This window comes from Lissotriton helveticus, chromosome 4_1, assembly GCF_964261635.1.
Source record: "Lissotriton helveticus chromosome 4_1, aLisHel1.1, whole genome shotgun sequence".
NCBI lineage: Eukaryota > Metazoa > Chordata > Amphibia > Caudata > Salamandridae > Lissotriton > Lissotriton helveticus.
This window is the reverse complement of record NC_136063.1, coordinates 1,308,333,929-1,308,358,291: the sequence shown is the minus strand read 5'-3', so window position 1 is coordinate 1,308,358,291 and position 24,363 is coordinate 1,308,333,929. Positions and strand designations below refer to the sequence as shown.

Sequence of the window (24,363 nt, the reverse complement as noted above, 5' to 3'; positions counted from 1 at the left end):
CCCTCCTGTAACCCTTCACACCCAATGTTGTACTTTCACCTCTTAAACCATACAGTGCAGAATTGCTTTTAGCTCGCTTTGTGCTATATAAATCCACAGAAAGACATATGCAAAGGTAATTGTAGTAGTTTATTTACTCGTAAAAGTTAATTAAAAATATTGCAATCATAAGAACAACAACAACAAAAATTCAACATGTAATATAATAAAATAAAATATAATGTATTAAAAAATCTTTGACATCAGAGTCACCAAAACGCCCGCACAAGTTGTGAAACTAACAATGGCGGGATCTATGGACTAATGGATATTTATTACAAAAATGAAAACGCTTTTAATCACAGAGGCCACAATACCAAAATCAGCAATAATGTGATGTTGGGGTGAGCAGACATGACAACTAAAAATCATATTTCACTGACTGAGAAAGGGGTGGGGCAGTGGAGGACAGGGCCTTGGCAGGGACAGGGCTCCATGCAAAAATGGCCTAGGAGCCATTTCTGCCCCCTGCTCCCACCAACCTCCCTTCCTCCCAAAAAAATAAAGAAAAGGTTACTGAGGCGGCTACCAATGTCTTCACACCTGTTTTTGGCCATTGACTGAACAAAGCCTTAAAAGGCAAGCTCTAAACCCACTCAGTGTAGTCGTTTCCAGCTTATCTTCCCTGCTGCTGTGTGATATCGGCTCCACATGAGATGACCGTGTGAAGGGAGCAAATATCACGTGGCACACTGTAGTACCATGTGAGTTAGCAGGTCTGGGTGACGTTGATCATCTGTAGCAATTGAGCCGTTAAAAGTTCATTCTTCTCATGTGCAGTCCCTTACTTTTCTCTCCTATGTTTTGACAAAGGGTATACTTCTATACACCGCTGGTCACACATAGAGTTATTTTAGTTGTCCAATGACCTGCCCCTCTCACAGAGTTAGATTTTTTTAAAGACCCAAAAAGTCCAAAAATATGTTCACCCATCATATTTCCTGATTATGGAAAACCATAAAGAAGACAACCATTGCATTTTGTGGTGTTCAATCTATTATATACAAACAAAGATTATAACCAGTATTTCCACTCCTCCCACAATACTGGACAGAGGCATAAAACATGTGCTAGGGATTCTTTCTTATAACCATTTAATGTAATAAATCTTGCAATGATCTCTATACTGGATAGACATTCATTCTTCACAACATAATTGACAACAATAACAGCAATACTTATAGTCTTTCCAAGTGACTCTAAATGCTTGTCTTTTAATAATTTGCTAAAAGCAGCCTAACGGCAGTCATAATCAGAGGCTCTTAAGCAGTATTATGGTCAGCAAATATACAGTTGCAGAGTTGCTCTGGACTTCTAGATCTCTAGAAGAGTTTCCTACATCATTCTGATGCATACATACCGACAGTTTTTAAATCTGTACTCATTTTGACAGCTATCTAGACAGCTTTTGTTTCAGACTCAGTACTTTATTCGAGTTGATGTTAATTCCAAAATTTGAACAGGTGGCCATAGTAAATTCCCCAGGTGGGGGAAACATTGGCTTACTTTCAGTGGCAAATAAGACAGTCAGGGCCTGATTTACAGAGGGCCTCTGTACTCGTGATGGAGGTCCCCAGTCTTGTGGGAGTCTCCGAGCTCAGGGCAGAACCTCTCTGTAGTATCTTGAACTCATGAAGAGAAGACACCAAAACAGTAAGTCCTAAAAACAAGGTTTATTCCAGCAGAGCTGCCATGGGGAGTGCAGCCAGCTGCTTTTTCTATTTACAACTGCCATTCACCAAAGCATTCCACATTCCACGGAACGCTTTGGTGGAAGCACATTACTACATTACTTTTCCCCTTTATACACAAACAAAGCAATTCCCCAGAATAGTCAACATTGTAAATAAAAGAACAATCTCATAACAAGAAATCTAGCAAACATAAAAGCAAATACAACATATAGAACAAAGTAACAAATATAAAACAAACATGAATAACTAAGTTCCAATAAGTTACTGACTTGAACTGAGATGCATCAGACATAAAAATAGAAGTAAAATCTTGGGAGCTACCTATACCTGAGTGGTAACCTTCTCACCCGCCCACCCCTACGTACTTTTGCATCGGCCTTTTGGGTAAGGGAGGAACTAGCTTTGTCACGTTGCCCTGAACTCTCTTCCTGTGCAATCATGGGAAATTTCGAATTTAATTAGGCCTTCCTGTTGATTTGGCATTCTGATCACCCTTGCACTTCACCAACCTAGCAACATTCCACCAACGCCTACCATTCACTCTGATAGCACTACCACCAACTTTATCAATCACAACAGGGTCACTAAATTTCTCCCCTACTTTTTTAGTGTGATTGCCTTTCTTAATGTGTACAACATCCCCACTTTTAAATGTGGTTCCCCAACATTAGCGCAATTGTCATACTTCTTCTTCTGCTTAGCTTTAGCCAGCAGAGAATTACTATTCACTTTCAAATCATGATCAATCAAGCACACTTCACTATAATCCATTTGCTCATCCAGTTAGGACAGATCTTGGAATAAGGCTTTCTTCCTCTCAATAGTTCAAACGGAGACACCAATGTAACTTGTTTGCAACAGCCTAACGGACACATTGCATCACTACTGATTCATCCTCTTGACCTGCCCATTGCTTTGGGGGTGGTACAATGAAGTCTTCAAATGTGCGACATCCCCTGACCTCAAGAACGTTTTCACCTCCTCATTGACAATTTGAACACCATTATCTGACAATAAGTACTGCGGAGAGCCTTCATGCATAAAAATGGGCTCCAAAAATCCAATGGCAGTTTTGGCATCAGAATCTGTTCGGGTTGGGGGTGCATGTGATCATGTATACCACAGCAGCTGTGTTACAATTGGTGAAACTGCGGATTTCCCAGGTCGTTTTATTGTTGAATTGTACCTTCTTTGTGGCAGTGGTCAGGTGCAAACACTGCAGTTACTGCATGGGTAGTGTCTATTGGGTAAGGTTTGAAGGGTTCTTTGCTTGGTTCCTTTTTGTTCAATCTTGGGGCGAGTATGGACCAGATAGTCCCTTAGATTTTTACCTTTTCTGTGGCTGAACATTAGTTTGAGGATGTCAAGATTTCCGCATTATAGGGTACGCCAATGTTTCTTTATGATTTTTGTTACTTTATCTGATACGATGTTGTAGGTGGTGATACATATTGGCCTCTTATCTGTTGTATCCTCTCGCCTGATCATAGGTTCTAGGTGTGCCTCCCTGTAGTTGTTGGTAGCTCTTTTCTTCACTTTGGTGACTAAGTGTTTGGGATAATGTTGTTGTATGAGCTTTTCTGAGAGATCCTTTGCTTGTTGGTTGTAATCTTCTTTTGATGTGCAGTTGCGTCTCAATCTCAAAAATTGGCCGAAAGGAAGATTCTCTTTCAGCTGTCTGGGGTGGAAACTGTCGTAGATCAGTAGACAGTTCCTGGCGGTTGATTTGAAACGAGTGGTAGTGATCAGAGTGTCGGCACTTGCTATGATGTTGAGATCCAGGAAAACCAGCTGGGACCTACTTATGGTGTAAGTACATTTCAGAAATGGATCCTGGAGATTCAGCCAGTTGATGAAGCTTTTTGCTTCTATCTCTGTCCCTTCCCAGATCAGTAAAACATCATCGATGTATCCTTTCCAAAGTCCCAGATGTCTCCTGTAAGGGTTAGAATCATTTAGGATTTTCTGCTTTTCCAAATGGTGGACATAGAGTCCTGCCACACTCGGCGCAAAAGTGCTGCCCATACTGGTGCCATGCACTTGGTGGAATAATGTGTCTTCAAATCTGAAAATATTCTCGGTCAAGGCCAGACGGCAGCATTCCAGTATTACATGTCTTGGTGTCTGATACTCCCATGGGGTTTCAAATAGGGCATCTTCCAATATCTGTAGTGTCTCTTTGTGGGGTAGACTCATATACAGGCTTTACACATCTAAGCCAATTAGGATATTATTGTTTGGGTCAAACTGTAGATCCTGGAGTAGGCAAAGAACTGGTTTTGTGTCCTGTAGATATGTGTCAGTTTTTTGAACGATAGTTCTCAAGAAAGCGTCCGCAACTTTGGACAGTGGCTCAAGTGTAGAGCCAATTCCAGATACAATGGGTCTGCCAGGTGGTTTTGTCATTGACTTGTGAATTTTTGGTATGGTGTAGAAGTAAGGTACTGTTGGACTCGTACTCTCTAGAAAGTCAGCTTCCTTTTTTGTCATCCAGGTATTTGCTGTTGATTCCTCAACTAGGATAGCAATTTCATTGCGGAGACGGTCTGTTGGATCATCTTTGATCCTCACACAGTTCCTCTCATCTGTCAGGAGGTTCAAGCATACTTCTCGGTAGGAGCTAGTATTTTGTAGTACTATTGTGCCTCCTATTGATTAGGATCAACATTGCAAGTTTCTCTTTTGCTCCCATTTTTTTATCCCACTTCGGGTCCCTTCTAACACCTAATAACGTCAACTCCACTTTGTCTCATTGTGTTGTATTGAATGTGGCATACTTGCAAGAATTCTAACAGGGATATACTATTGGCACGCTTTATGGCGGCCAATTTGTGAAGTCCCCGCTCTAGTCTTTACAACATGACTAGGCGGGAGTACTTCCTTTAATAGTGGTTCCCAGCAGAGAGACGGCACCATCCGGTCTCGAGGGAAGCCGAGTAGGTAACCGGCAAGGAGAGATTCTTTTACAAGTAAGTCTGTTCCTTTACAGGCATCGGAACTGAGGCTTTAACTGTGTTTGACAAACACAGTACTGCCCGGGCAGACCATCATGAGAATCCTCTACCTACGGAAAAGTAATCATACTTTCTCTTCCGTTTTCAGATATTTCCCGGATCTTTCTAGCCCCTCGATCTGACCATGAGGCTCAGTTTAGTCTTGTTTAAACATATGTTTTTTATATGTGTTTTGTCCGTTGTTGTGTTTAAATGTGTCACTTTCACTAACGTGGGTCAATTGTTATTTTTACCGAGTCACTTCAAAACACCACGCACCAAATACAGCGTCCTTTTCCCATTTAGGACCACAGGCTCATGAGGAATCACAATTGTATATATTCATATGCAGACTGGTGCAATATGTGGTTTCTTTCCTATTTAGGCACTACAATTGGGGAATATTCTTTTAAGAAAACCTGCAGAGGGCAGGCTGTTGCCTCTTAACATCGTTTTTTCTTTATTACAGATATCTACTGAACATTATCATATGTAGTATGTATATGGTTTCTATTAATGCTCATTATTTGGCATTTTTTCACTGCACTTTGGAGTGGTACACACAGGGCTGGTCCCTGTGGTGTCCTGAGGAAGAGCTAGGGGGTAAGCTCGAAACATGTTGGAATGAAAGGCAAAAAGAGGAAGGGGAAGGGGGAAGGGCAAGATATACATATGTGAAATGCACCATAGAAATGTATATACTTTTAATATACAGATGAGAACTACACTGCAGAGATTGCAACAGAGATCTTAGCGTTTTTGTGCATCTTTGTATTTCCAAATATCAACTGTATCTACCCAACTTGCCTCTGCATAAATTTTCTTACATACCTTCTTGTTGGATGTTTTTAACTGCTGTGATTCTTGTTCTGTTGTCTGCCGTTGGGTAATTTGTTTAAGTTTTGCTGCAACTAGATTTTAGGTTTACACTCTTTCTTAATGTCATTTGAAAACCAGTGTTAAGTCCCATCCTCGTGTAGAATCGGGGCTTTTCCACCACACTGGGGAGGTCATTATTACAACTGTGGACCCTTGCGTCAACTAAGAGTTCTACCTGTTTCAACAGTATCGGCAATGGGACTGCTTTCCTATTAAGTCTTTATACTGATTGTTTGCTGACAATTGAGGTTTCCAGCTATAAAACTGCCCCTTTACTTTAGTCGAACAGCATATTTGGTTTTCTCTTTCCAGTGGCCTCATGTTAGCCTGTCTCCCTACTAACAGTGCACTCATTTTGCCTCGCAAGGAAACTCATAGTGTGTGGAAAATGATTCATTTCAATTTTGTAAAAGAATGTCAATAGTTTGAAAGTGCTATATTAACTCTAAAGGGATGAAGGTGTAGCCAACAACAGCCAAGCAGCCCAAGGATGAAAGTGTGAACTAAAAAAGAGTCATAAGCAGCGTTGGCTCCTCCGCAATGGCGGAGGAGCATTGCCCCACTGGCTCAGAGCCATCAGCTGAAAAATACATTTATATTTTACTATTGTTTAAGTTTTCAGCTGCTGGCTCTGAGCCAACGCTTGTAGTGAAGGGTGGGGCTGGCCCATGGGAGGGAGAAGGAGGAGTGTTGTGCACTCCTAAGTGCATATGTCTGTTTGGCCAACTGTCATGAGCCGGCCAAACAGACACTCGCACTTAGGTTTCTGTAACCCGACTATATGTAGAGAAAGGCACAGACTCCCTGTGCCTGAGCGGAGGGTAAAACCAGCCCTCTCAGGCCAATCCCCACACTGCTCTCATAGAATGAGAACAGCATCTGGATTGGATGGGGAGTCTGTTGTCCCAGAGACTGCCGAGAGCAGCAGAACAGAGGAGCACTGAAGTGTGAGGCAGCCACAGGAACGGGTACTTTTTTTTTAATTCAACCCCTGACACCGCCCCCGCTCCCTGTCTGATGCTCCTGCTGCAGTGATGCCCAGTCACTCCATAGTGTCAGTAGCCACTACTGGTTATCAGGGCTAACTCTGCCATTAAGGGCACATGGATTACCTGCTTGCAGAAAAAGTATGAGATCTTTCCTCTGGACAGAATTACTTGTGTCACCGCTCACCAGACCTCATCCTACTCTGTTCCCAGGTTCGGCCTAGTCAAATTTAAATTACACAGGACCAAAATCTTGTAGCAATGTTTTTTCTTGAAGGCCCACTGATGTTTGCTTGAAATCCACAACAGCTTGTGATTTTTCTTTTTTTCCACATTTGGTTATAGATGTTAGGGGTATATTTACTTAGAATTCATGCAACGAAGTGCAGCAAGGAAAGTTACTGCACTGTGCTGTGTGAATTTCTAGAAAGCTGAAAATTGCCATATCTACCAAGTCAAATATTGACCTCGTCAGCTCTCTCCATGCACTGGCGCACTTGAGGATGCCCAGTCCCAACGCATGCACGGTGCCTGTGTTATGGGCAGGGATGTTTTTGTGCAGGAAGGGATACCTTCCTACCTAAAAACAATCCTTAGATGTGTATTCCTCTTTCTATGGAAAAGCAGTAACAAAGAGAAATAAGGATATTTCTCTGCAATACGTCTCACTTGGGAAGATGTAGTATTCTGATGCATTCCCAGGGTTACTCACTTTAGAAAATGTGGGAAATGCACCAAAATCCATGGGTCGATGCATGGTAATGTCCATGCTCAACCCGTGAAATGCCTGCCCAATGCAAGGCAACGCAAGTCAGCGTTATGCCCTGTGTTGCATTTCTTTGTATTTACTAAATCACGCAAAGGGCCCTTTCATGTCTTAGTAAATACCAACAAAGATGATGTACTGGGGCTGTGCCCCATAAGTCATGCAACCCTGACACAAAATCATGGTAAATATGACCCTTAGTATAACCAAATTGTCTATTACCTGGATTAGATTCACTTTTTAAATGTTACCGTTTCAAATGTATCCGACGTAGCAAATCTCCTTAGTGAAATACACTGCTAATTGAATATGATTAAAGGTACATTTTTCTCTGATTCTGATTTTCTTGGTATAATGCACATTATTGCTCCATTCCTGAATGTCATCTTCTATGTTCCACTAGCAAGCCTTAATTTGTAAAATAATAAGTGGTGGTGCCCAAAGTTTTGCTCAGAATCCTGTGCTGGTACTATTATAGGTCGGGGTGCCAATACCAAAGCTGCATAGTCCTTATTCCAGCGAAGGCATCTTTAATCCACTAGACACTCCTTACCACTTTACCTCACTCTTACAGTTTCATTTCCAGCCTGGCTTTCTCAGTGCATCACTGTTTTTCATTTTTCGTTCCTCCATTTTCCCCCTCTTCCGTTCTTCTCTCTCTCGCTTTGGATCAAAGTCTGTAGAGGAAATATGAGTGTCGATCCTCTGAAATTAGTGCTGGTGGGACCCACTGATAACTCCAGCTCAAATTAAAAACTGTTCACTATAGTACTGATAATATTCTAAAGTTTTGACACCAGCGAGAAAAAGAGTGCTTATCCCGCATGATGGTCTCTAAAATTATAGGAAGTAGAATTTATTAACTTCATTTAAAAAAAAAAAAGAATGTTTTGAAATGTAATTTCCAGAAAGGTTTGAAAAGATCAATTCTGCATTCCAAATAATCAAAAGATTAAAATGTCTGTTTGTTACACATGGCAATCCGTAGTGCATTCTCTTTGAGGCAATGTATGATGTGGAATATAGACATGTGTCCTGGTATAGCACTCTGGAACTAGCCACCCAGCTCCTACTGAAAAATTGTGATACTCAGAAAATTCAAAAAATGATTAAGAAAGTACTTCATAATTCCATCCACCAGTATTTGATCAGAATATTGTTGTCAGAATATCTTTTATATAAGTGGCCTAGTCCCGAAGGGCAGCTAGGACTCCGACATACATCTACAAGGAGTAGTATTCCTTTTTATAACATTTTAATCATGTATTCAAAGAGTTGCAAGTAAAATAATTTCAATGATCAAATGATAACTTTAAAATTTTGACATTCAGCATTTTACGAATAGCATTTACAATACATTTCATTTGCTTCACAAAAATACATATACATCATAACCCAATGCATTTCGGAACTTGTGTTCCTTCGTCAGGGGTTTTGTAAGGAAAAGAAATAAGGGAAACTAGTTTAGACAATGCCATTCGGTGTCACTGTTTTTATCTGTTATTAACTTTTATGGCTAAGTTTTGCATCTTAATTTAAAGAAATTAACGTGTGTTGTTATAGTCGTCAACCTAACTGGATGTCACTTATGTTTGAGAATCAAGTCGGGAGAACCATGTTGTATAGTCTTACCTATTTAGATGAATATGGGGTTTCTTAGACACACGAAATGTCAAGCAATTTTCCGATGGCATCTGTTGGTAGATGTGTGATTGATATTAGAACCATATTATATATATCTTTTGATCCATTTGGAAAAAAATTGAATTGATTGCCGCGTTTTATCTTACCTATCAGAGATAGTGCTGGGGAGTTGTTGGCAAGATCGTGACAACCTACGGGTTAAATAAACTATGTTTAATGTCCAAACGTAAGGGATTAAAGATAAGATAGAATAAGATCAGAATATCTTTTGACATAAATATTATGACCTAATTATTGTCTACAAAAATATTGCCCAATAGAGTGAATATCGGATGATATATAGCCAGTAGGAAAATATTTATTTTTAACAATAGTTAGGACACAATGTTAATGTTAGACCATATTCCTGGAAATCATATCCTGACATACAACCCATTGAAAACTACACCACGGATATGTTGTTTTAAACCAGTGCATCTTAAACTTGTCTGTAGACGCCCACTTGAATCAATATTTGAAGACTACGATTTTAAACAGGAATAAATATACAAACCTACAGAAACACAGTATACATTAAACAAATACTCAGATTATGAAATACTTTATTAATTTACAACAAAAAAAATATACAAGACTGAAATTCTAATTTCAAGATTGGAGTTCTTCAAAATGTGGTTTTATTTCTAAAAGACAAAGCAATATGCTAGACTTTGTGTTGTGGAGAGTTTACCACACTATGGGACTGATTACGATGTCAGGCGTGGACTTTAGGTCGGCGGTTCCGACCTCAGGATTAGGATGCAACTGTCTATAGGGAGGTCTCAAACATCCATTTTCCCATGCAAGCTTGAGCGGCGGGCGGAAAAGGCCCGCAGCACAAGCTTCCATTTAAAAAATGGATGTTTGGGAAAATCTCTACACTGTGTGGCAGGCAACATGCGGTGCTAGCCATACGGTGCATGGATGTTTATGCAGGGAGCACATATGCCCCCCAGTACCCATTGCGGAGGGCCAGGGGGGAAATGGACCCACCTAGGCGCCCCCAAATTCATGTTCCAACAGCCTTTCAATGTCGGAAAGACCGGCATGGAAATGCCGTCGGAAAATGACATAATGATCCCAACGGCGAAGCCACTGTCATTAACCCCTTCCATGCTCATGACGGAACGGTTCCGTCATGAGCGTCGGTTGGCCTGTGCTCATGGCGGAACCGTTCCGTCATGGTTCCATAAGCCCAATGGAACGTTCAGCACAGCGCAGGTATCTGCGCCGCGCTGAAGCGGTTAAGAGATCATGAGCATTTCCAGTGAGCCCGTCGGAACAGCAGCGAACAGTCCTTCCTCCTGCCCCATTACCGCAGGGGCAGATGTCATAATTAGGCCCTTAGTGATAACTGGGTACAATAAAGCCTGCACCCACTGCAGTTTTCCCCAGGTACATATTGGCAGATCAAATGGGCCAATATTTAACAGGATAACATCCCCAAACAATACTAGGGCCAGTGCTTAATTTGAAAAATAATAATAGTGCCAGGGCCCTTGTCAGGAGGCTGCAGCTTGCACCATCCACTGCCCCTGCCAGCACTATCAATGGCCGTACCAACACAACTACTAACTGTTGCACTCCTACAAGTGTGACAAATGTAGACTTTTAATATATATTAAAAATGACTAATACTTGCCATCCAAGCTATTTTTATAGCTTTGGGTGGAAGGTATTAGTCATTTTCAATGTATATTGAATTATTTATAAAACACCTGTGGCTGTGCTAATCACAAAATTTGATAAACAGCACCAACATGTGGCAGGCTGTCATAAGTGCTGGTGTTGATAATAAAGTGCTGGTGGCGAACGCCGGAAACCACTAGCTCAAATTGAGAACAGACTAAGATGTGCACATTTTGCACCAAAACCTCCAAATTCCACGTCCCACACAAGTTTTTGAATGATTTAACGTATAACTTTAACTGAACAAGGAGTGCTTCAGTGTTCCTCACTTAGTCCAATTCAATTTATTATCTATTAAACCTCTGGCTGAGGTAATCGAACACTATGGGTTGACCATCATCTCATACGCAGATGACGGGCAACTTGTCATCACTTTGTCTTAGAATAGCAAACACATGGCCTCTTCTCACTGTTTATGCTTGTCAGAGGTTTGTGTTTGGATGAACTGAAATTACCTAAAGTTAAACGCAGGAAAGACTGAGAGGCTGGTTCTGGGTAAGCACCTTAACGTCTGGTCCAAAGCATGGTGGCCTGACAGTCTCGGTCCCCTACACTCTCCTAAGCCCAATGTCAAAAATCTAGGTATTTGGTTCGATTAAATACTTTCCTTTGACAACCAGACCACTGCATTAGCAGGGAAATGTTTTAGGATGTCGAGATCTTTGAAGAAAATTCTCCACCTTTTACCAGAATCTGCTCTAAAAAATGTAATCCAAGTCCTGGTTATTTCCAGACTGGACTACTGCAATGTTCTCTATCTAGGTGTCTCTCAATCTCACCTGAGCAGACTTCAATTAGTCCAGAATGCTGCTGCACAGGTATTGCTAAATGTGCCCAAGCAGTCCTCTATTGGATCGCACTCAGGAAACTGCTCTGGCTCCCGGTGAGGAGGAGAATCACAATCAAAGGCTTCTACTGTTGCTATAAAGCTATATCCTTTCATGGTCCATGCTATATTCAGGTGATGGTCAAACCTAACGTCCCATCTAGAAATTTGAGATTGGTTGAAGCAAAACTGTCCGTTATTCCCAAATTCAAAAGAGTCAGACTTGAGGCAGCTCTTTTAGCTACCTTGTGCCCAAAATTTGGAACTCTCTTCGCCTTGCAATCTGGCATGCTCCATCTGAAACTCTAAACCTGACTTTTTGGGTCCGGTTATAACCGGCTTAGTATGGTCATCTTTCATGGGAGCCAGGATCCTAGTGCTGGGACACTTCGCATGAAGTAGCTATGCACTTTATAAATGTAATTAATATTATTATTTGTGGTATTGAATGCACCCAATGAATTTTGAGACTCAGGGTATTAGATTATATGGGTGGGCTAAATTTCACACGCACCCATTGTGGCACTCATAGTCATAAATGTCTCTATGTTACATCTGTTTCCTCTATTTGGTGAATTACACTTCTTACCCTAGTATTCACTAAGTTTCATTTTCCATGCACCATTGAATGTGTTTTTTCTACTTTTGAGTACACCTGAGAAGCTAGGTGACTTTCTGGCATTTGCATATTACCCTTACATCATTGAACCTATTTGTTGTCAATCAGTTTTAAACTTAAGTAAGGGCACTAAAATTAAGTGTAATACATTTAAACTAGTAGCATGTCTCTTAAAAATCCAGAAATAATTTGCAATCTGTCTAAGTGTCTTCTCCTCTTATGAGTGTTCTATCTCTGAATGTCTGGGAGATATCACAATACATATTGGCGGTGTTCTAAGATTAAGAGATGCTGACATTTTGTATATCAGCAGATGTTTTACACATACCATCCCCCTCTTAACCTAACTCTTGACCTTCTGTAGTTTATTCTATTTTTGTTGTTTGATATTATTTTAAATTTTGGGAAATATATTACTATTTGTCTAAAATATGCACATTTATCTCTGTATCTGTTTCTCTCACACATATCTGTCACTCACACTCACTCACTCACTCTCTGTCACTCTCTACTGGTCCACTGTAGTTTAGGCAATTCAATTTCAAATAGCTTTTTATTCAGTTGCAAAATAGACTACTATGAAGGGATTGTGGGATGACCAAGTAAGGGTTCTCAGATGGAACACCTTGTGGTGGAGATTCTAGTCTAAGAGGAAAATTGCTGGGAAGTTCTGAAAGGGAGTCAGCTGAGACTTGGAGACTGATGGCTGACGTGCATTAAAGGGATTTCCTACATTTATCCGGCTGTATGTCCTTCTTGGCATCAATAAGACACCACAAATTGGCGACTAAGATGAGATTAACCTGTTGATGAAAGCCTGCACCTCAACATTGTGCTGCACAGTTTACCTGTTTACACTTGGAAACAGCTGTTCCTGAATGAGGCTACTTGAGTGCTGGTAGGAGACTTCACAGAGAGGAGAATCACTGCCTGACACGAGGAAGGTGTGCCGGCGTGTCTGGTGAGGTGCTGCAAGTCGCATATGGCTTTCATGACATTGCTTACCATTGTGGAACGCATTTGGGATCCCCTTTGCCAGTTGGAAACTGGTGCGCCTAAATATCTTTAGAGAAAGGAGAGTTGGTTATAATACAACCTCTAGTCTCCTTAAAAAAGTCCTGATTGCTCGCTTGCTGATGTACGGTTGCCATCTTGTTTCTGGGCAAAACAAGGTCTATTTTCCACAGAAAAACAACCAGTTGGTTGCATATTGACATACATCCACCATCTTGTTTCTGGATTGTCTACAGAAATAGGGCTGATTTCGTATATGACACATATCAGCAGCCATTGTATTGATTTGGGAGATATTCAATAGAAGGGTAGTGGGTTCACGTAAAAAACGAAAGAGAAAAGAATTTAACAAGGAGGTAGATGCAAATTTGGAAGTATGGAAGTCAGCGTCCTCTCATCTCAGTAATAGGCACACAGCTTGTGTCTGTGCATCTCAGTGAGAGACACACCATTATTTTGTCCTAAAAATTACCCTGTTGGTTAATTTCATTACATCTCCAACTCTGGCAGCGAGTAACTGTCAGCCGGCTGGTGGTGACATAGGACTTTCAAGGTTGACAGCAAGAGAGTTGTTTTGGGTTCATTTTCAAGCAACAATTATTCAAATATATTTCTTTATTTTATTTATTTGAAAAGTTTTATATAGCGCTGGCTAGACTAGGAGGCATCAGAGTGCTTTACATGAGGACGAGCATTGTTTCATAATATAGTTACAAGTTACATCGTTTCAGAGCATAGTTACCAGTTGCTGGAGCGCAGTTGCATGCGTTAAAAACAAATACGTAAGGGAAAAACAGGCAAGGGGAGAGATTAAGGGGAGAGAGGATAGGACGGGGAGAGGCTGACCAAGAATGAAAAGGGGAAGGGGTGGATTAGGGAGAAGGAAACTTAACCGGGAGACACGGAAAAACAGTGTCCAACGTACGGTGTACTGTGATCCCAGTGGGAAAGGTGTCGTTACCACACCTCCGCTGTGTGTGGCTCCCTATACACTGTGGACTCTCTCAGAGGGTACACTGAGACCCCAGGGCATAAATACTGGATCCCTCCCCAACAAGGGGATAGGGAGTGCTTTGGCAAGGGGTGCCATTCCCACACATCTGCTGTGTGTGACGCCCTTGACGCTGTGGACTCTCTCAGAGGGGTCCCTGAGACTCCAGGGAATAAATGCAGGAACCCTCCCCAACAAGTGGAGAAGCAGCGCTTTGGTAAAGGGCACATGGATTACAGTAGTTACAGTTCCAAAAACCAATACAGAAGAAACAGGTCCCCAGGAGAGTAAAGAGGCAAAGAGTGGGAGGGTAAGCGAGAGACAGGGGGCTGGGAAGCAGAACAAATCAGGCAGATCAGCCGTGGGGGAGGAAAACCTCGTGGGGGCCCAAGAATGTACAAAAATTGGTCCAAAGCTTAGCTGAGGTCTCAAAGACATTAAGTCAAGTGTCAAGTTAGGTAAAAACAACTTCCGGTTCATCGCCTTCACTGCCCGGCTTCTCCCACTGCACCAGCGTTTTTCCTCACTTCGAGTCTTGCCTATACCACTCGGCTGCAATGAGGACCGCAATGAGGGTCTTGACAGCAGAATCCTCAGGGAAATAGACTGCAAGTCGGATGCGTGTCCCCCACAGTAACAGTGAGCCCCGGAGGCTAAGGCAGTTCGATTACAGCACTTGGAGGAGGCAATCATGATAGCAACTCTTCGTGCCTCTGTCTAAGCCCTCTCACCCTCAGCCAGCAGCTCAAAGATGGCCGCTGCAAAATACACAGTTCCACTCCAAAACTCCCACAGTGGAGTGAGGACTAGCACCAGTGTGGGGAGGCAAAGTGATTGACACGTCTGGGCCGATGGCCGGGGGTGGAGCAAGCATTGTGAGAGAACGGCCTTCAGTTACTTTCCGGTGGGATAACAGCTTCCATCTTAGGGTCAGGAATAGTCAGGCACGGGACCATGGGCAGTGAACTCCTGTTCCAGAGCTTGCAGGGCAATGCACCCCGGTGTCCCGCTGCTGCCTCCTCCTTACTGGTCATGTGGGAGTCTTCAAACCTATGTCTCCCGGCGGCGATAGCTCTCTCTGCCTCGCTCCTCCGACATCCCGCATCTCTCGGAGTAGCATACATGTCGCGGACACCGGTGTCCGATGGTCCGTCCCAGCTTCAGGCTCTCATCTGCGGCGCAGTGCCGGGCCCAGAGTACTCAGCCACAAGTCCGCTTGCGGTAGGCACCATCTTGCTCACCGGTGCTTGGAACCGAGAACTCTCGATTCTGGGCCAATTATTCAGGCTAGGGCGACGGCGTTATACCCAAATGCATCCAGTCGTGTTCCAACGCCGGATCCTGCCGTTTGTGCCTGGGTGGAGTAATTAAAAGCATATTTCTGCAACCTGACATGCGGGATCGACACGAAGCTTCAGCTTCGAGCGGCCATGTCGGCATCTATCGCAGCTGTGAGTCTGTGAATTAATACTGTGGTGAGGTTTTTTAATTTATGAGCAAATTATTTACTTGAGGCCTATCAAGTTGGTAATTGGCATACATGGCTGCACTAAAAGAACAAAACTTTATTGTATTACATGACTTTTGATGTATGGGTGATCTGGGTTTACTGTAACCACACAAAAAAGTTAAATGCTGAAGGAGGTGAATATTGTGTCTGGTACTTGAGTAATTTTGCTAATTTATAATTATAAATTGCAAGATCCAGAACATCCCTCCTTCACCATTTTTTCTTATGCAGTCCAGTAGAAGCTGCTGTTAAGTGGCGAAAGTGGAAGAAAATATTTGCCAATTATGCAAGGGTCTGTGACAATAATTTAAGTGCTGAGCACAAATACTCATTACTGTTACATTGTCTTGGAGGTGAGGGTCAAGAAATTTTAGAAAATGTACCTTATTGCAGCAGATCAAAGGTTGTTAAATGAATATGACAAATGTAAATTGAAATTACATAGACACTATCTGCCACAAGTAAGCATGATTATGGAAAGGTACTACTTTTGCCTACAACAAGATAGGTAGAAATAAGTAAAGGTTTTTGTAACAAGTTGGCTGCAAGTTGTACATTTGGAGATGCAGCAGAAGCGAGAATACATGATAAATGTGTTCTGAAATGTTTTAACTACAAAATAAGAGAGGAACTCTACTTAAAGGATGATCTACCACTTGATAAAGTAATGCCAATTGCTTAATGGGTGGAACACATGGTAAGGTGTGTGAATGAGCTGAATAGTGCAAAGGATTAATTGAAGGTGGAAACAGCTGACAAAGTAGAGGAAGTAGAATGTCCAGTTAAAAAAAAAGTTATACTTGAGACAGAAGGAAAAGTTGCACCAGAGTTTAGAGGCACAGATGTTGGAGAACATTACACAAGACTAACACACTTGCATGTCCACCATTACCATCCACATGTAATGCATATGGAAGAAAAGGACACTTCTCAAAATGTTGCAAAGAGAAAAAAAGATTCAAAGTGCCTCCATAGATAAATGAGGGTACACGAAAAAGACTGCTCAAAAGGTTAAGTCCCATCCGGCGTGAGATATAAATAAAGATTTTGAGGCCGTCCAGGTATAGGCCACAGATAATCAAAGAGAGTTGGATACTCGAATATGAAGTCCAAAAGCGCCACCGTCTAAGTACTGATGATAATCAGATTCCAATCTTCAGAAGATCATAAAAAGGTGAGGGCCTCGGAGCAGTCATCAATTTAATAGAGCGATTGTGTATAAGCTGAACGGTACTGCTGAATCTACAATCTATTCAGGTGACGGGTACATTCAATCAACATGCGGCTTTTCCACAAACAGCCAGATAAGGCAGAAGAACCAGGATCGCAATATGATAAACACGATCGGCAAGAGATATGTCAGGAAACGTCGCAGCAACGTTGGAGAATTGGAGAATGGAGAAATAAAGAGTTGTGGCAGCAAGTGTGAAGGAAGAAATACTTTGACCAGAGAAAATGTGTAACAAGTAAAATGTTTTCTTTAGGAGAGAGTGTGAAGATAAAAGCACCTGTAGGTTGTCAACCAGGATAAGATAAATGCTGTCAAAAAATGTCATAAAGACAGATGGTAGAAGAATTTGGAACAAAAGTTGTGTTGCAATTCTTTGGCATCGGAATAATGAAAGAGAAAAGAACAACTATGTGGGTGAGAGGACTAACATCTCTCATGAGAATTTGCAGACTTCTGTCTCTTATGAAGATGTGAATCCTAATATTTCTAGAAGAAGAAGTGAAAGAATATGCACATCACCAGCTGATGGCAAAGATTATGTGTATTAAATACTTTTCCTTCTTTTAGTGATATTTATATACGATCGACCTTATAATACTCTGTTTTGAAATTGTCTATAGTTTTAGGATTGTGTAAGTGATATATCTCTGCATAGACAAATGTATTTTTAAGGAGGGGAGAAGTGGGGGATAACCTAGGAAGGGTTCTCAGGTGAAACACCTTATGGTGGAGATTCTATTTTAAGGGGAACTTCTAAAAAGGAGTCATTTAATACTTGGAGATTGATGGCTGAGATGCATTAAAGAGCTTTCCTACAATTATCCTGGTTTATGTCCTTCCTGGCATCAATTAGCAATTAAAATCATTCTTTATCTCTTACAGGTGCCACTGAGTCTCAGAAGAAGCCGAAATTGAAATGAAGATTTCCTTTAAGGTGATACATGCAGGAAACATGAATGACGACATTGAAAGGAAATATTGGCGTCAAACCTTCATTAGTGTGTAGTTGCTTTGCCCACAAAAACCCTAAAAGTGAAAATAATAATAATTTTAAAAAAAGAGATACCTCTGTGTTACTACATGCGTTGCACACATGATTACTATAAGATTTCCTCCATTGGCTGGTGACTTTCAACATGTTTCGGTTCGTTTACTCGCAGTGCGTATGAGTCAAAGTGTGAGTGCCTGTGCAGGTGGCACTCGTTGGCACATAATCCTCTGCATGGTCGAATGTATCCTTATTCCCAAGCAAAGCCGTTTGTGGATGTTGAAGCACAATGGTGGCCTGTCACAATGCGTTGTCTCTGTAGTATACACAGACACTTTCTATGCTAACTTATATTACTTGACGGTTGTCTCCCTGCTCAGAGTACCGTATTTTGTAGTATCAAATTCACTGTTCTGCTCGCCGCTGTAATTAATTCCAAAATATTTGAACTTTATAACTGTTGAAATACTCAGCCATGTTTTGCATTAGCCTGTACAGCTCACAATCCGCAGAACTTCTTTTTGTTGACATAATCTTTTGAAATGTAATTTTCTCCTCTTAGCAACAATACAACTTTTCCGCGCCAGAATGTGTCACACAATGAGTGGGAGGAATAAAGAGAGCTGATTGATATGTTGGCATTCTGTTTGTATGCGCTCTTAGAGTTAATGGCACAATATTGTGTTGTGGCGATATTGAATTTTATAACCATTCATGTGATCGGTAATGTTTTGTTATTTCAATATGAAAGGAATTGAATGATCAATCCCTCACCTACTTCTTTAAGAATACATACTTTCCATGGATGCCAGTCAGCAAAATGCCAAGGGTAGCAAGAAGTGATATCACATACTTTTACATTGTGTGACATGACAGGAAGTGATATCACATGACCTAAAACTCCGAAGAAGTCACAGAAAGTGGCATCATATAATGCTCGGTCTTAGTGACCTCATATGAAGTTACATAGTGGAAGTGGATGTAAAAATATGAATATAATTTGTAAATGTTACAGTAGTGGACTATCACTGGGAAATATTATTATCCCAAATCTGACTGATATAGTCTCCAAAAGTGGTCTCAGGATCCTTTTTTTTATTTTTATTTTTTCAAAATTATCATTAAGTAAAATCAGCATCTTCTAATTGCCTGACTACTCCTCGCAAATTGGACAGTGTGATGGAAACAGCAAATAATATTACAAGGGCCAAAAAGATGCATCTTTTATCTGAAACGTAATAAGAAATTTGATATGAAATTTTACTCACATTGGTTACAACATATTTGCAGCAGAAATAATCGTACCATGTGGATGGCACAGTATCAGATTGCACTCTCACTTGCAAATGTTATTGTTTGTAATGTGTATGATGTCAATCAATTTTTAATTCTAATTGCTTTGGCAGAAGCAGTTGAATCTTTACACACACACACACACCAAGTCTAGCACATGCAGCAATAGTACTACCGCATAGTACACAATTCATGAAGTGAAAACTTCTCTTCACACTACAAGACCTATGTACATCAGAGGCAGCAGGGGTGCTTGTTTTTCAAACACACCATGTGGCAGAGAGACCATCGCAATACAAGATACAAAGGATTTATACAGAGAAATAACAGCAGAGGAGACATTATGACTGCCAAGATCAGACAGGGCAATCTGCAATCTCCAAATGCCAAAAGGGCTGATGTAACAGGTAAGTGTGTGGGCCATTGGTAGACCTGATATCCTTGGTGTTGTTCACCCTAACTTTATGCCTTCACTCCTCCTGTTTTGCTGAATTCATTTTGTTATGGCTTTAGGACGTATTACACCTTACCTCTGCTAACCAGTGTTAAAGTGCCTGTGCTTATGCTTTCTCCCTAAAACATGGTAAAATGTGCGTACACCTGATTAGCCCATTTCATTTACTTGTAAGTCCCAAGTTTCTGGTACTACATGTACCCAAGGACTGTACCCATTGTGCCACCCATTATTGTAGCCTTTTAAAACATGTAACCACAAAATGAGGAAAAGGAGGGAGAGATTGGTGGCCAAAGGTATCACCTGTCTCTTTAGAACACTTAAGAAAACGTGAGGTTTGTTAAAAAACTGCCCTCACCCATTGGGTAGTGGCATGCTACAACATCCCTGCTCAGACCAACGCCTGGGATGGAGCAAAGGGAGGGGAGGACATAACAAACATAAATGTGTTGGGATTCGTGCAGTAAACAAAAGGACAGTGAAAAGAAAAGTATAAAACTTTGTATTCCTGGGTTCCCTGGATAGAATTAAAAGATCGGAGATTGTCTAGGGGAGATTAGGGCCCCCTTACTCTCCTGAACTGCTTCTATATCGACATGTTTCGGCTTTTACTATTACCCATAAAAAGTTGTTTTGGCCTTCCTCACGACTAGTGATCCCTGATCTGTGGAAATCCCTTTCCTGGTAAATAACCAAATCTTCAAGGGAATATGTGGGTATTGCTACATATAATGACCTGGCTCGTTAATTTCTGTGTAGACAAGTTTCATCAATATAATTGCTCAAAATGGAGTGCAAGCGGGAGCATTTCCCTTGTAGTCACACTTTCCTCCATGGTTTGGATGCCACTCAATCTGTGCTTCTCGCCGCTAGGTGCCTTTTAAAACATGCCTCAAGTCGTCGACTACAACCTGTGGTGCAGTTTTAAACAGTCATTTTGGCCTGGCAAAATATACCTTTTGCCAGCCCTAAACCTTCTTTTCTAATACTAATAGATCACTTGTAAGGTAGGCCCTAAAAGCTCCCATGGCAGGGTGCATGGTATTTACAAAGTAGAACAAGTGTTTTTAAGTTTTACATGTCCTGACAGTGAAAAACTGCTAAAGTCATTTTTCACTGTGGTGTGGCCTATCTCTCTCATTGACTAATACTGTGCTACCTTATTATGTTTAATAAGTGTTAACTTTAGATGAGGAACGGATAGAGATATGCTGTTTAGGCTCAAATGAATTGTAATTTTAAATCATATTTAGTTGTAAGGTCAGATTTTAGGTCACAATTCAGAAAATGCCACATTTAGAAAGTTGCCATTTTCTTTTCTAAGCATTTGTGCCTTCTGCTAGTATCCGGAGTTACATGACCGTGAGTCGCTCTGCTGTTGAGGATTATGTATATTTGCCAGACAGTGACACAAAAGGGGTTTAGGTTTAGACAGGACGAGCCACCTGCTAGGATGGTTGAGATCAGAGCTATCCCCTGCACCCCTTGCACTTCACAGGGCTTGCCTCCAGCACACACAAAGGAACCTGACACAAGCCTTTTATCACCCGAGAATTCCTGGATCCTGAACAGGAAAAGAGAAGAACGTTACAGAACTAGAGGCTGACTCCAGGTATAAATATAATACAATACATTTTAGGTAGGGTCAGAGGCAAAAGTTTAAAGACCACCGGGACAAAAAGCCCCACATTCATACTACAACAACAACAATGACCCGGAGTCAAGATATGGATGGAAACACGTATATTATGCCAAGCCCAAGACTCACCCAATGTTGTCCAGAAAAAATCTTCAATAGATTTTCGGATTCCCATCACTCACCATACCAGGTGACATGCTTCATCATCTGGGTCTCCTTTAATAGTCAAACTAGTGACTATGAGGGCTACAACTCCACCCTATTGATAGAGGAGAGAAGTTCAACAGCTTAAACAATAATAGATCAAGATATTGGACTATGACAAATCCAACTACCTTAATCAACAAACCATAAAACCAAAACCTTGCTGACACAAATACGACTTGTGCATCAAAATACAGTAATTAAACTTCCAACTGAACCAAGAATCAATTGCACACAACCAAAACTCTCACATGAAGCATAACAGTCCTTTATTCAACAAAAAACGTACTTGCCACTACACGTCCCACAATGCATCACTAGCACTCAGAACCCTCTCAATATCAGGAATTATTCCGCCCTACTCATAATATTTTTACTCAGAAGCAACACTGTAAAGTCAGGAACTAAGCAAATATTCCAAAGGCAGACTATGGAATGTAGAGAGAAGAGACAGTCTAGGCATAGGATAAAAAGGGAATCTCTAACGGTGCCCCTTACTTAGAAATCATCCTCTGCTACCAAACATTTGTGGGCACGCTGTGTGCCTAAACTTTTACACCTCAAAAACTTGCCTACAGGTTGGGTGAATCTGGATTGGTGTTAACCTCAATTTCATGACAAAATGTGTCACAAGAAAATATGCAAACCAGCAAGTCAAGAAATACAGTCAAATAGGAAAGGACTGACTCAATAAGTGAGTTCTAGGGCGGAATTAGAAATTTAAGAAAATGTATTAAAACATTTTAAAGGGTACAACATAGGATAATTAATGCAGAAACCTCACTGTTACATAGAAATCAATTGACATAAAGTCCAGCAGTACATAAAAGTGACAAAATCAGAGAAAAAATCCAAGTTCCAAATAGACAGCATCCCTAGTGGCATTGGAAAGAGCTTTGACTGACTCCCAAATTTGAATGTTTACATATGAAATTTTCACATAGAGATGCACAAAAACTGCAGAATTATGGTGTGAGCAAAGAAATACATTTTCAACAAATCAGAACACTTAATTTATAATTGTCATACACCCTTACCACCTAAGCACTACCCCACTGCATGAATACTGATTCAGCCCCGTCTGACCTAATATCATCCGGAATTGTCAGAACATATTAGTTACATAAACAACAGTGAATCGTTATGAGTGAATGCTATATTGTTTGCAAGTGGAAGGTCCTTGCAGAAATGTTACAATTTAGAGCCATGCATTAGAGTCTTCTTGAAGAACAGTGTCAGTCAGGCACAAACATTACTTGCTTGACATGGTGCATCAGGAATATTTAAATAAAGCACGTGATGAGACATCCATTTTGAACAAGTGGCATTGAGGCTTAATGGATGCCTAGTTAGCATAACCCAGGAAGATGCACTTTAACAGCCCAGAGCAAAATCGTTTCAAAAGCAATAGCATCCTGTCAGTGCACACATGTGAATTCAAGTGTAGATTAACATTCTGCCCACCATTAATAATGCACAATTTTGATTAATACATAAAAGCTTCTTCATTAGAATCATTAATATTCTGACAGAATATATGATTTTACATTCAGTTTCTGTTCAAATAGTGCCTTTTGTTACGAATGGGTTCAATAAAATAAAACAAAGCAATATTTCAGCCATATCTGCGATTTCGGCCTCTCAAAGGTTAGGAAAGAGCTATACAAACGAAAGTACGATACAATGTCACTGCTTCTCTCTATTACATCCAGATTGAATCTGTAATCTCTATCGTTTTCATGAAGTATGGTGAAGTACCCTTGCTGTATATTTGTAGACGTGATGGAATCTAATAATGAAGGCTTTGATCCCTGTTAATCCATGCCCAGGTACTTTAAGTACGCCACCATGGCCCGATTACCCAAGTTGCATGGTGTTGGTTGTGTGCACACTCTGCACTAGTAATTGCAATTACCGTGCATGAATCGCTCACAAATACCATCATAAATTAATCCCCACAGAATGGGGAATTGCAATGAGGTACTGGATTTACCTGTTAGTATTTCCAGCCGCAGCTCGCAATACTCACGGGGGGGGGGGGTTGAGGGGGATTTGCGGAGGGTCACGCGGGGCAGGGGGTGTTAAAAAAGGAACTTACCTGACCGGGTCCGTCCGCACCGCCTCTGCTCCTGGGCCGAGGTCCCGCTTTCTAAACAGGAACAAACGGGTATGCTGCAGCTCATTCCCCTCCTGTAAGCCAATCACAATGCTGCAATAGCAGCGTTGCGATTGGTGCGGAGTCCGGGACTGCGCCCTGCCGGGCACCAGTAGGGACGCCATTTTCTCTATGGAGGCCGCTCCAACGCCCTAATGGAGCGGCCGCCACTAAGTATTTCACATGGTATTCCTATTTCATTGGGGTCTGAGCAGGTGACAAAGGTGTATGGGGGCTATTGGTGTTGTAAGCAGTGATAGAAGTGGGCAGGAACGGAAGGGCACGGCGTGCCCCTACTTCTAAAAATTATTTCAGTCCGTTCCCCTACTTCTTACTTTAAAAAAAGCATCCCGGGACGGCAAGAATAGTCCGACTTAAAAACGATAACTTTTTTCATTAGATTCCAGGGGCTGCTCGCACTTCTCTGTGAACTCCAGAGGCTGCAGCAGCCCCTCCCTGAGCTCGAATAGACCGAGGGCAGGCCCATTGTCATTACGATTGAGGCTGATTACCCCCTTTCTAATGACAATGCGCCCCCCTCTGTCTTTAGCATATCAAGTGCCAGTGAGATCAGAGTTCGTGATTACAGAGGAGCTTTCCCCAGACAGAGTACGGGGAACTTGACACCTTGTGTAATTTGTTAATGTTGTACACAGAGTGAATTGGGCAGGAAAGGAGAAAGGAAAGGAGAGGTACTAGGGCAGGAGAGG

General features: G+C 41.4%; 1 protein-coding gene across 1 annotated transcript in view; it reads left to right on the top strand.

Moving 5' to 3' along the window:
- Window positions 1-18,248, top strand: part of ADTRP (androgen dependent TFPI regulating protein) — a 497,819-nt gene extending 479,571 nt beyond the window's left edge. Inside the window, exon 6 of the mRNA XM_078685788.1 lies at window positions 17,803-18,248. Within this exon, the coding sequence (XP_078541914.1) occupies window positions 17,803-17,840 (38 nt within the window). The 3' untranslated portion in view covers window positions 17,841-18,248. The remainder of the gene's footprint in view (window positions 1-17,802) is intronic.
- The last annotated feature ends 6,115 nt before the right edge of the window (window positions 18,249-24,363 follow it).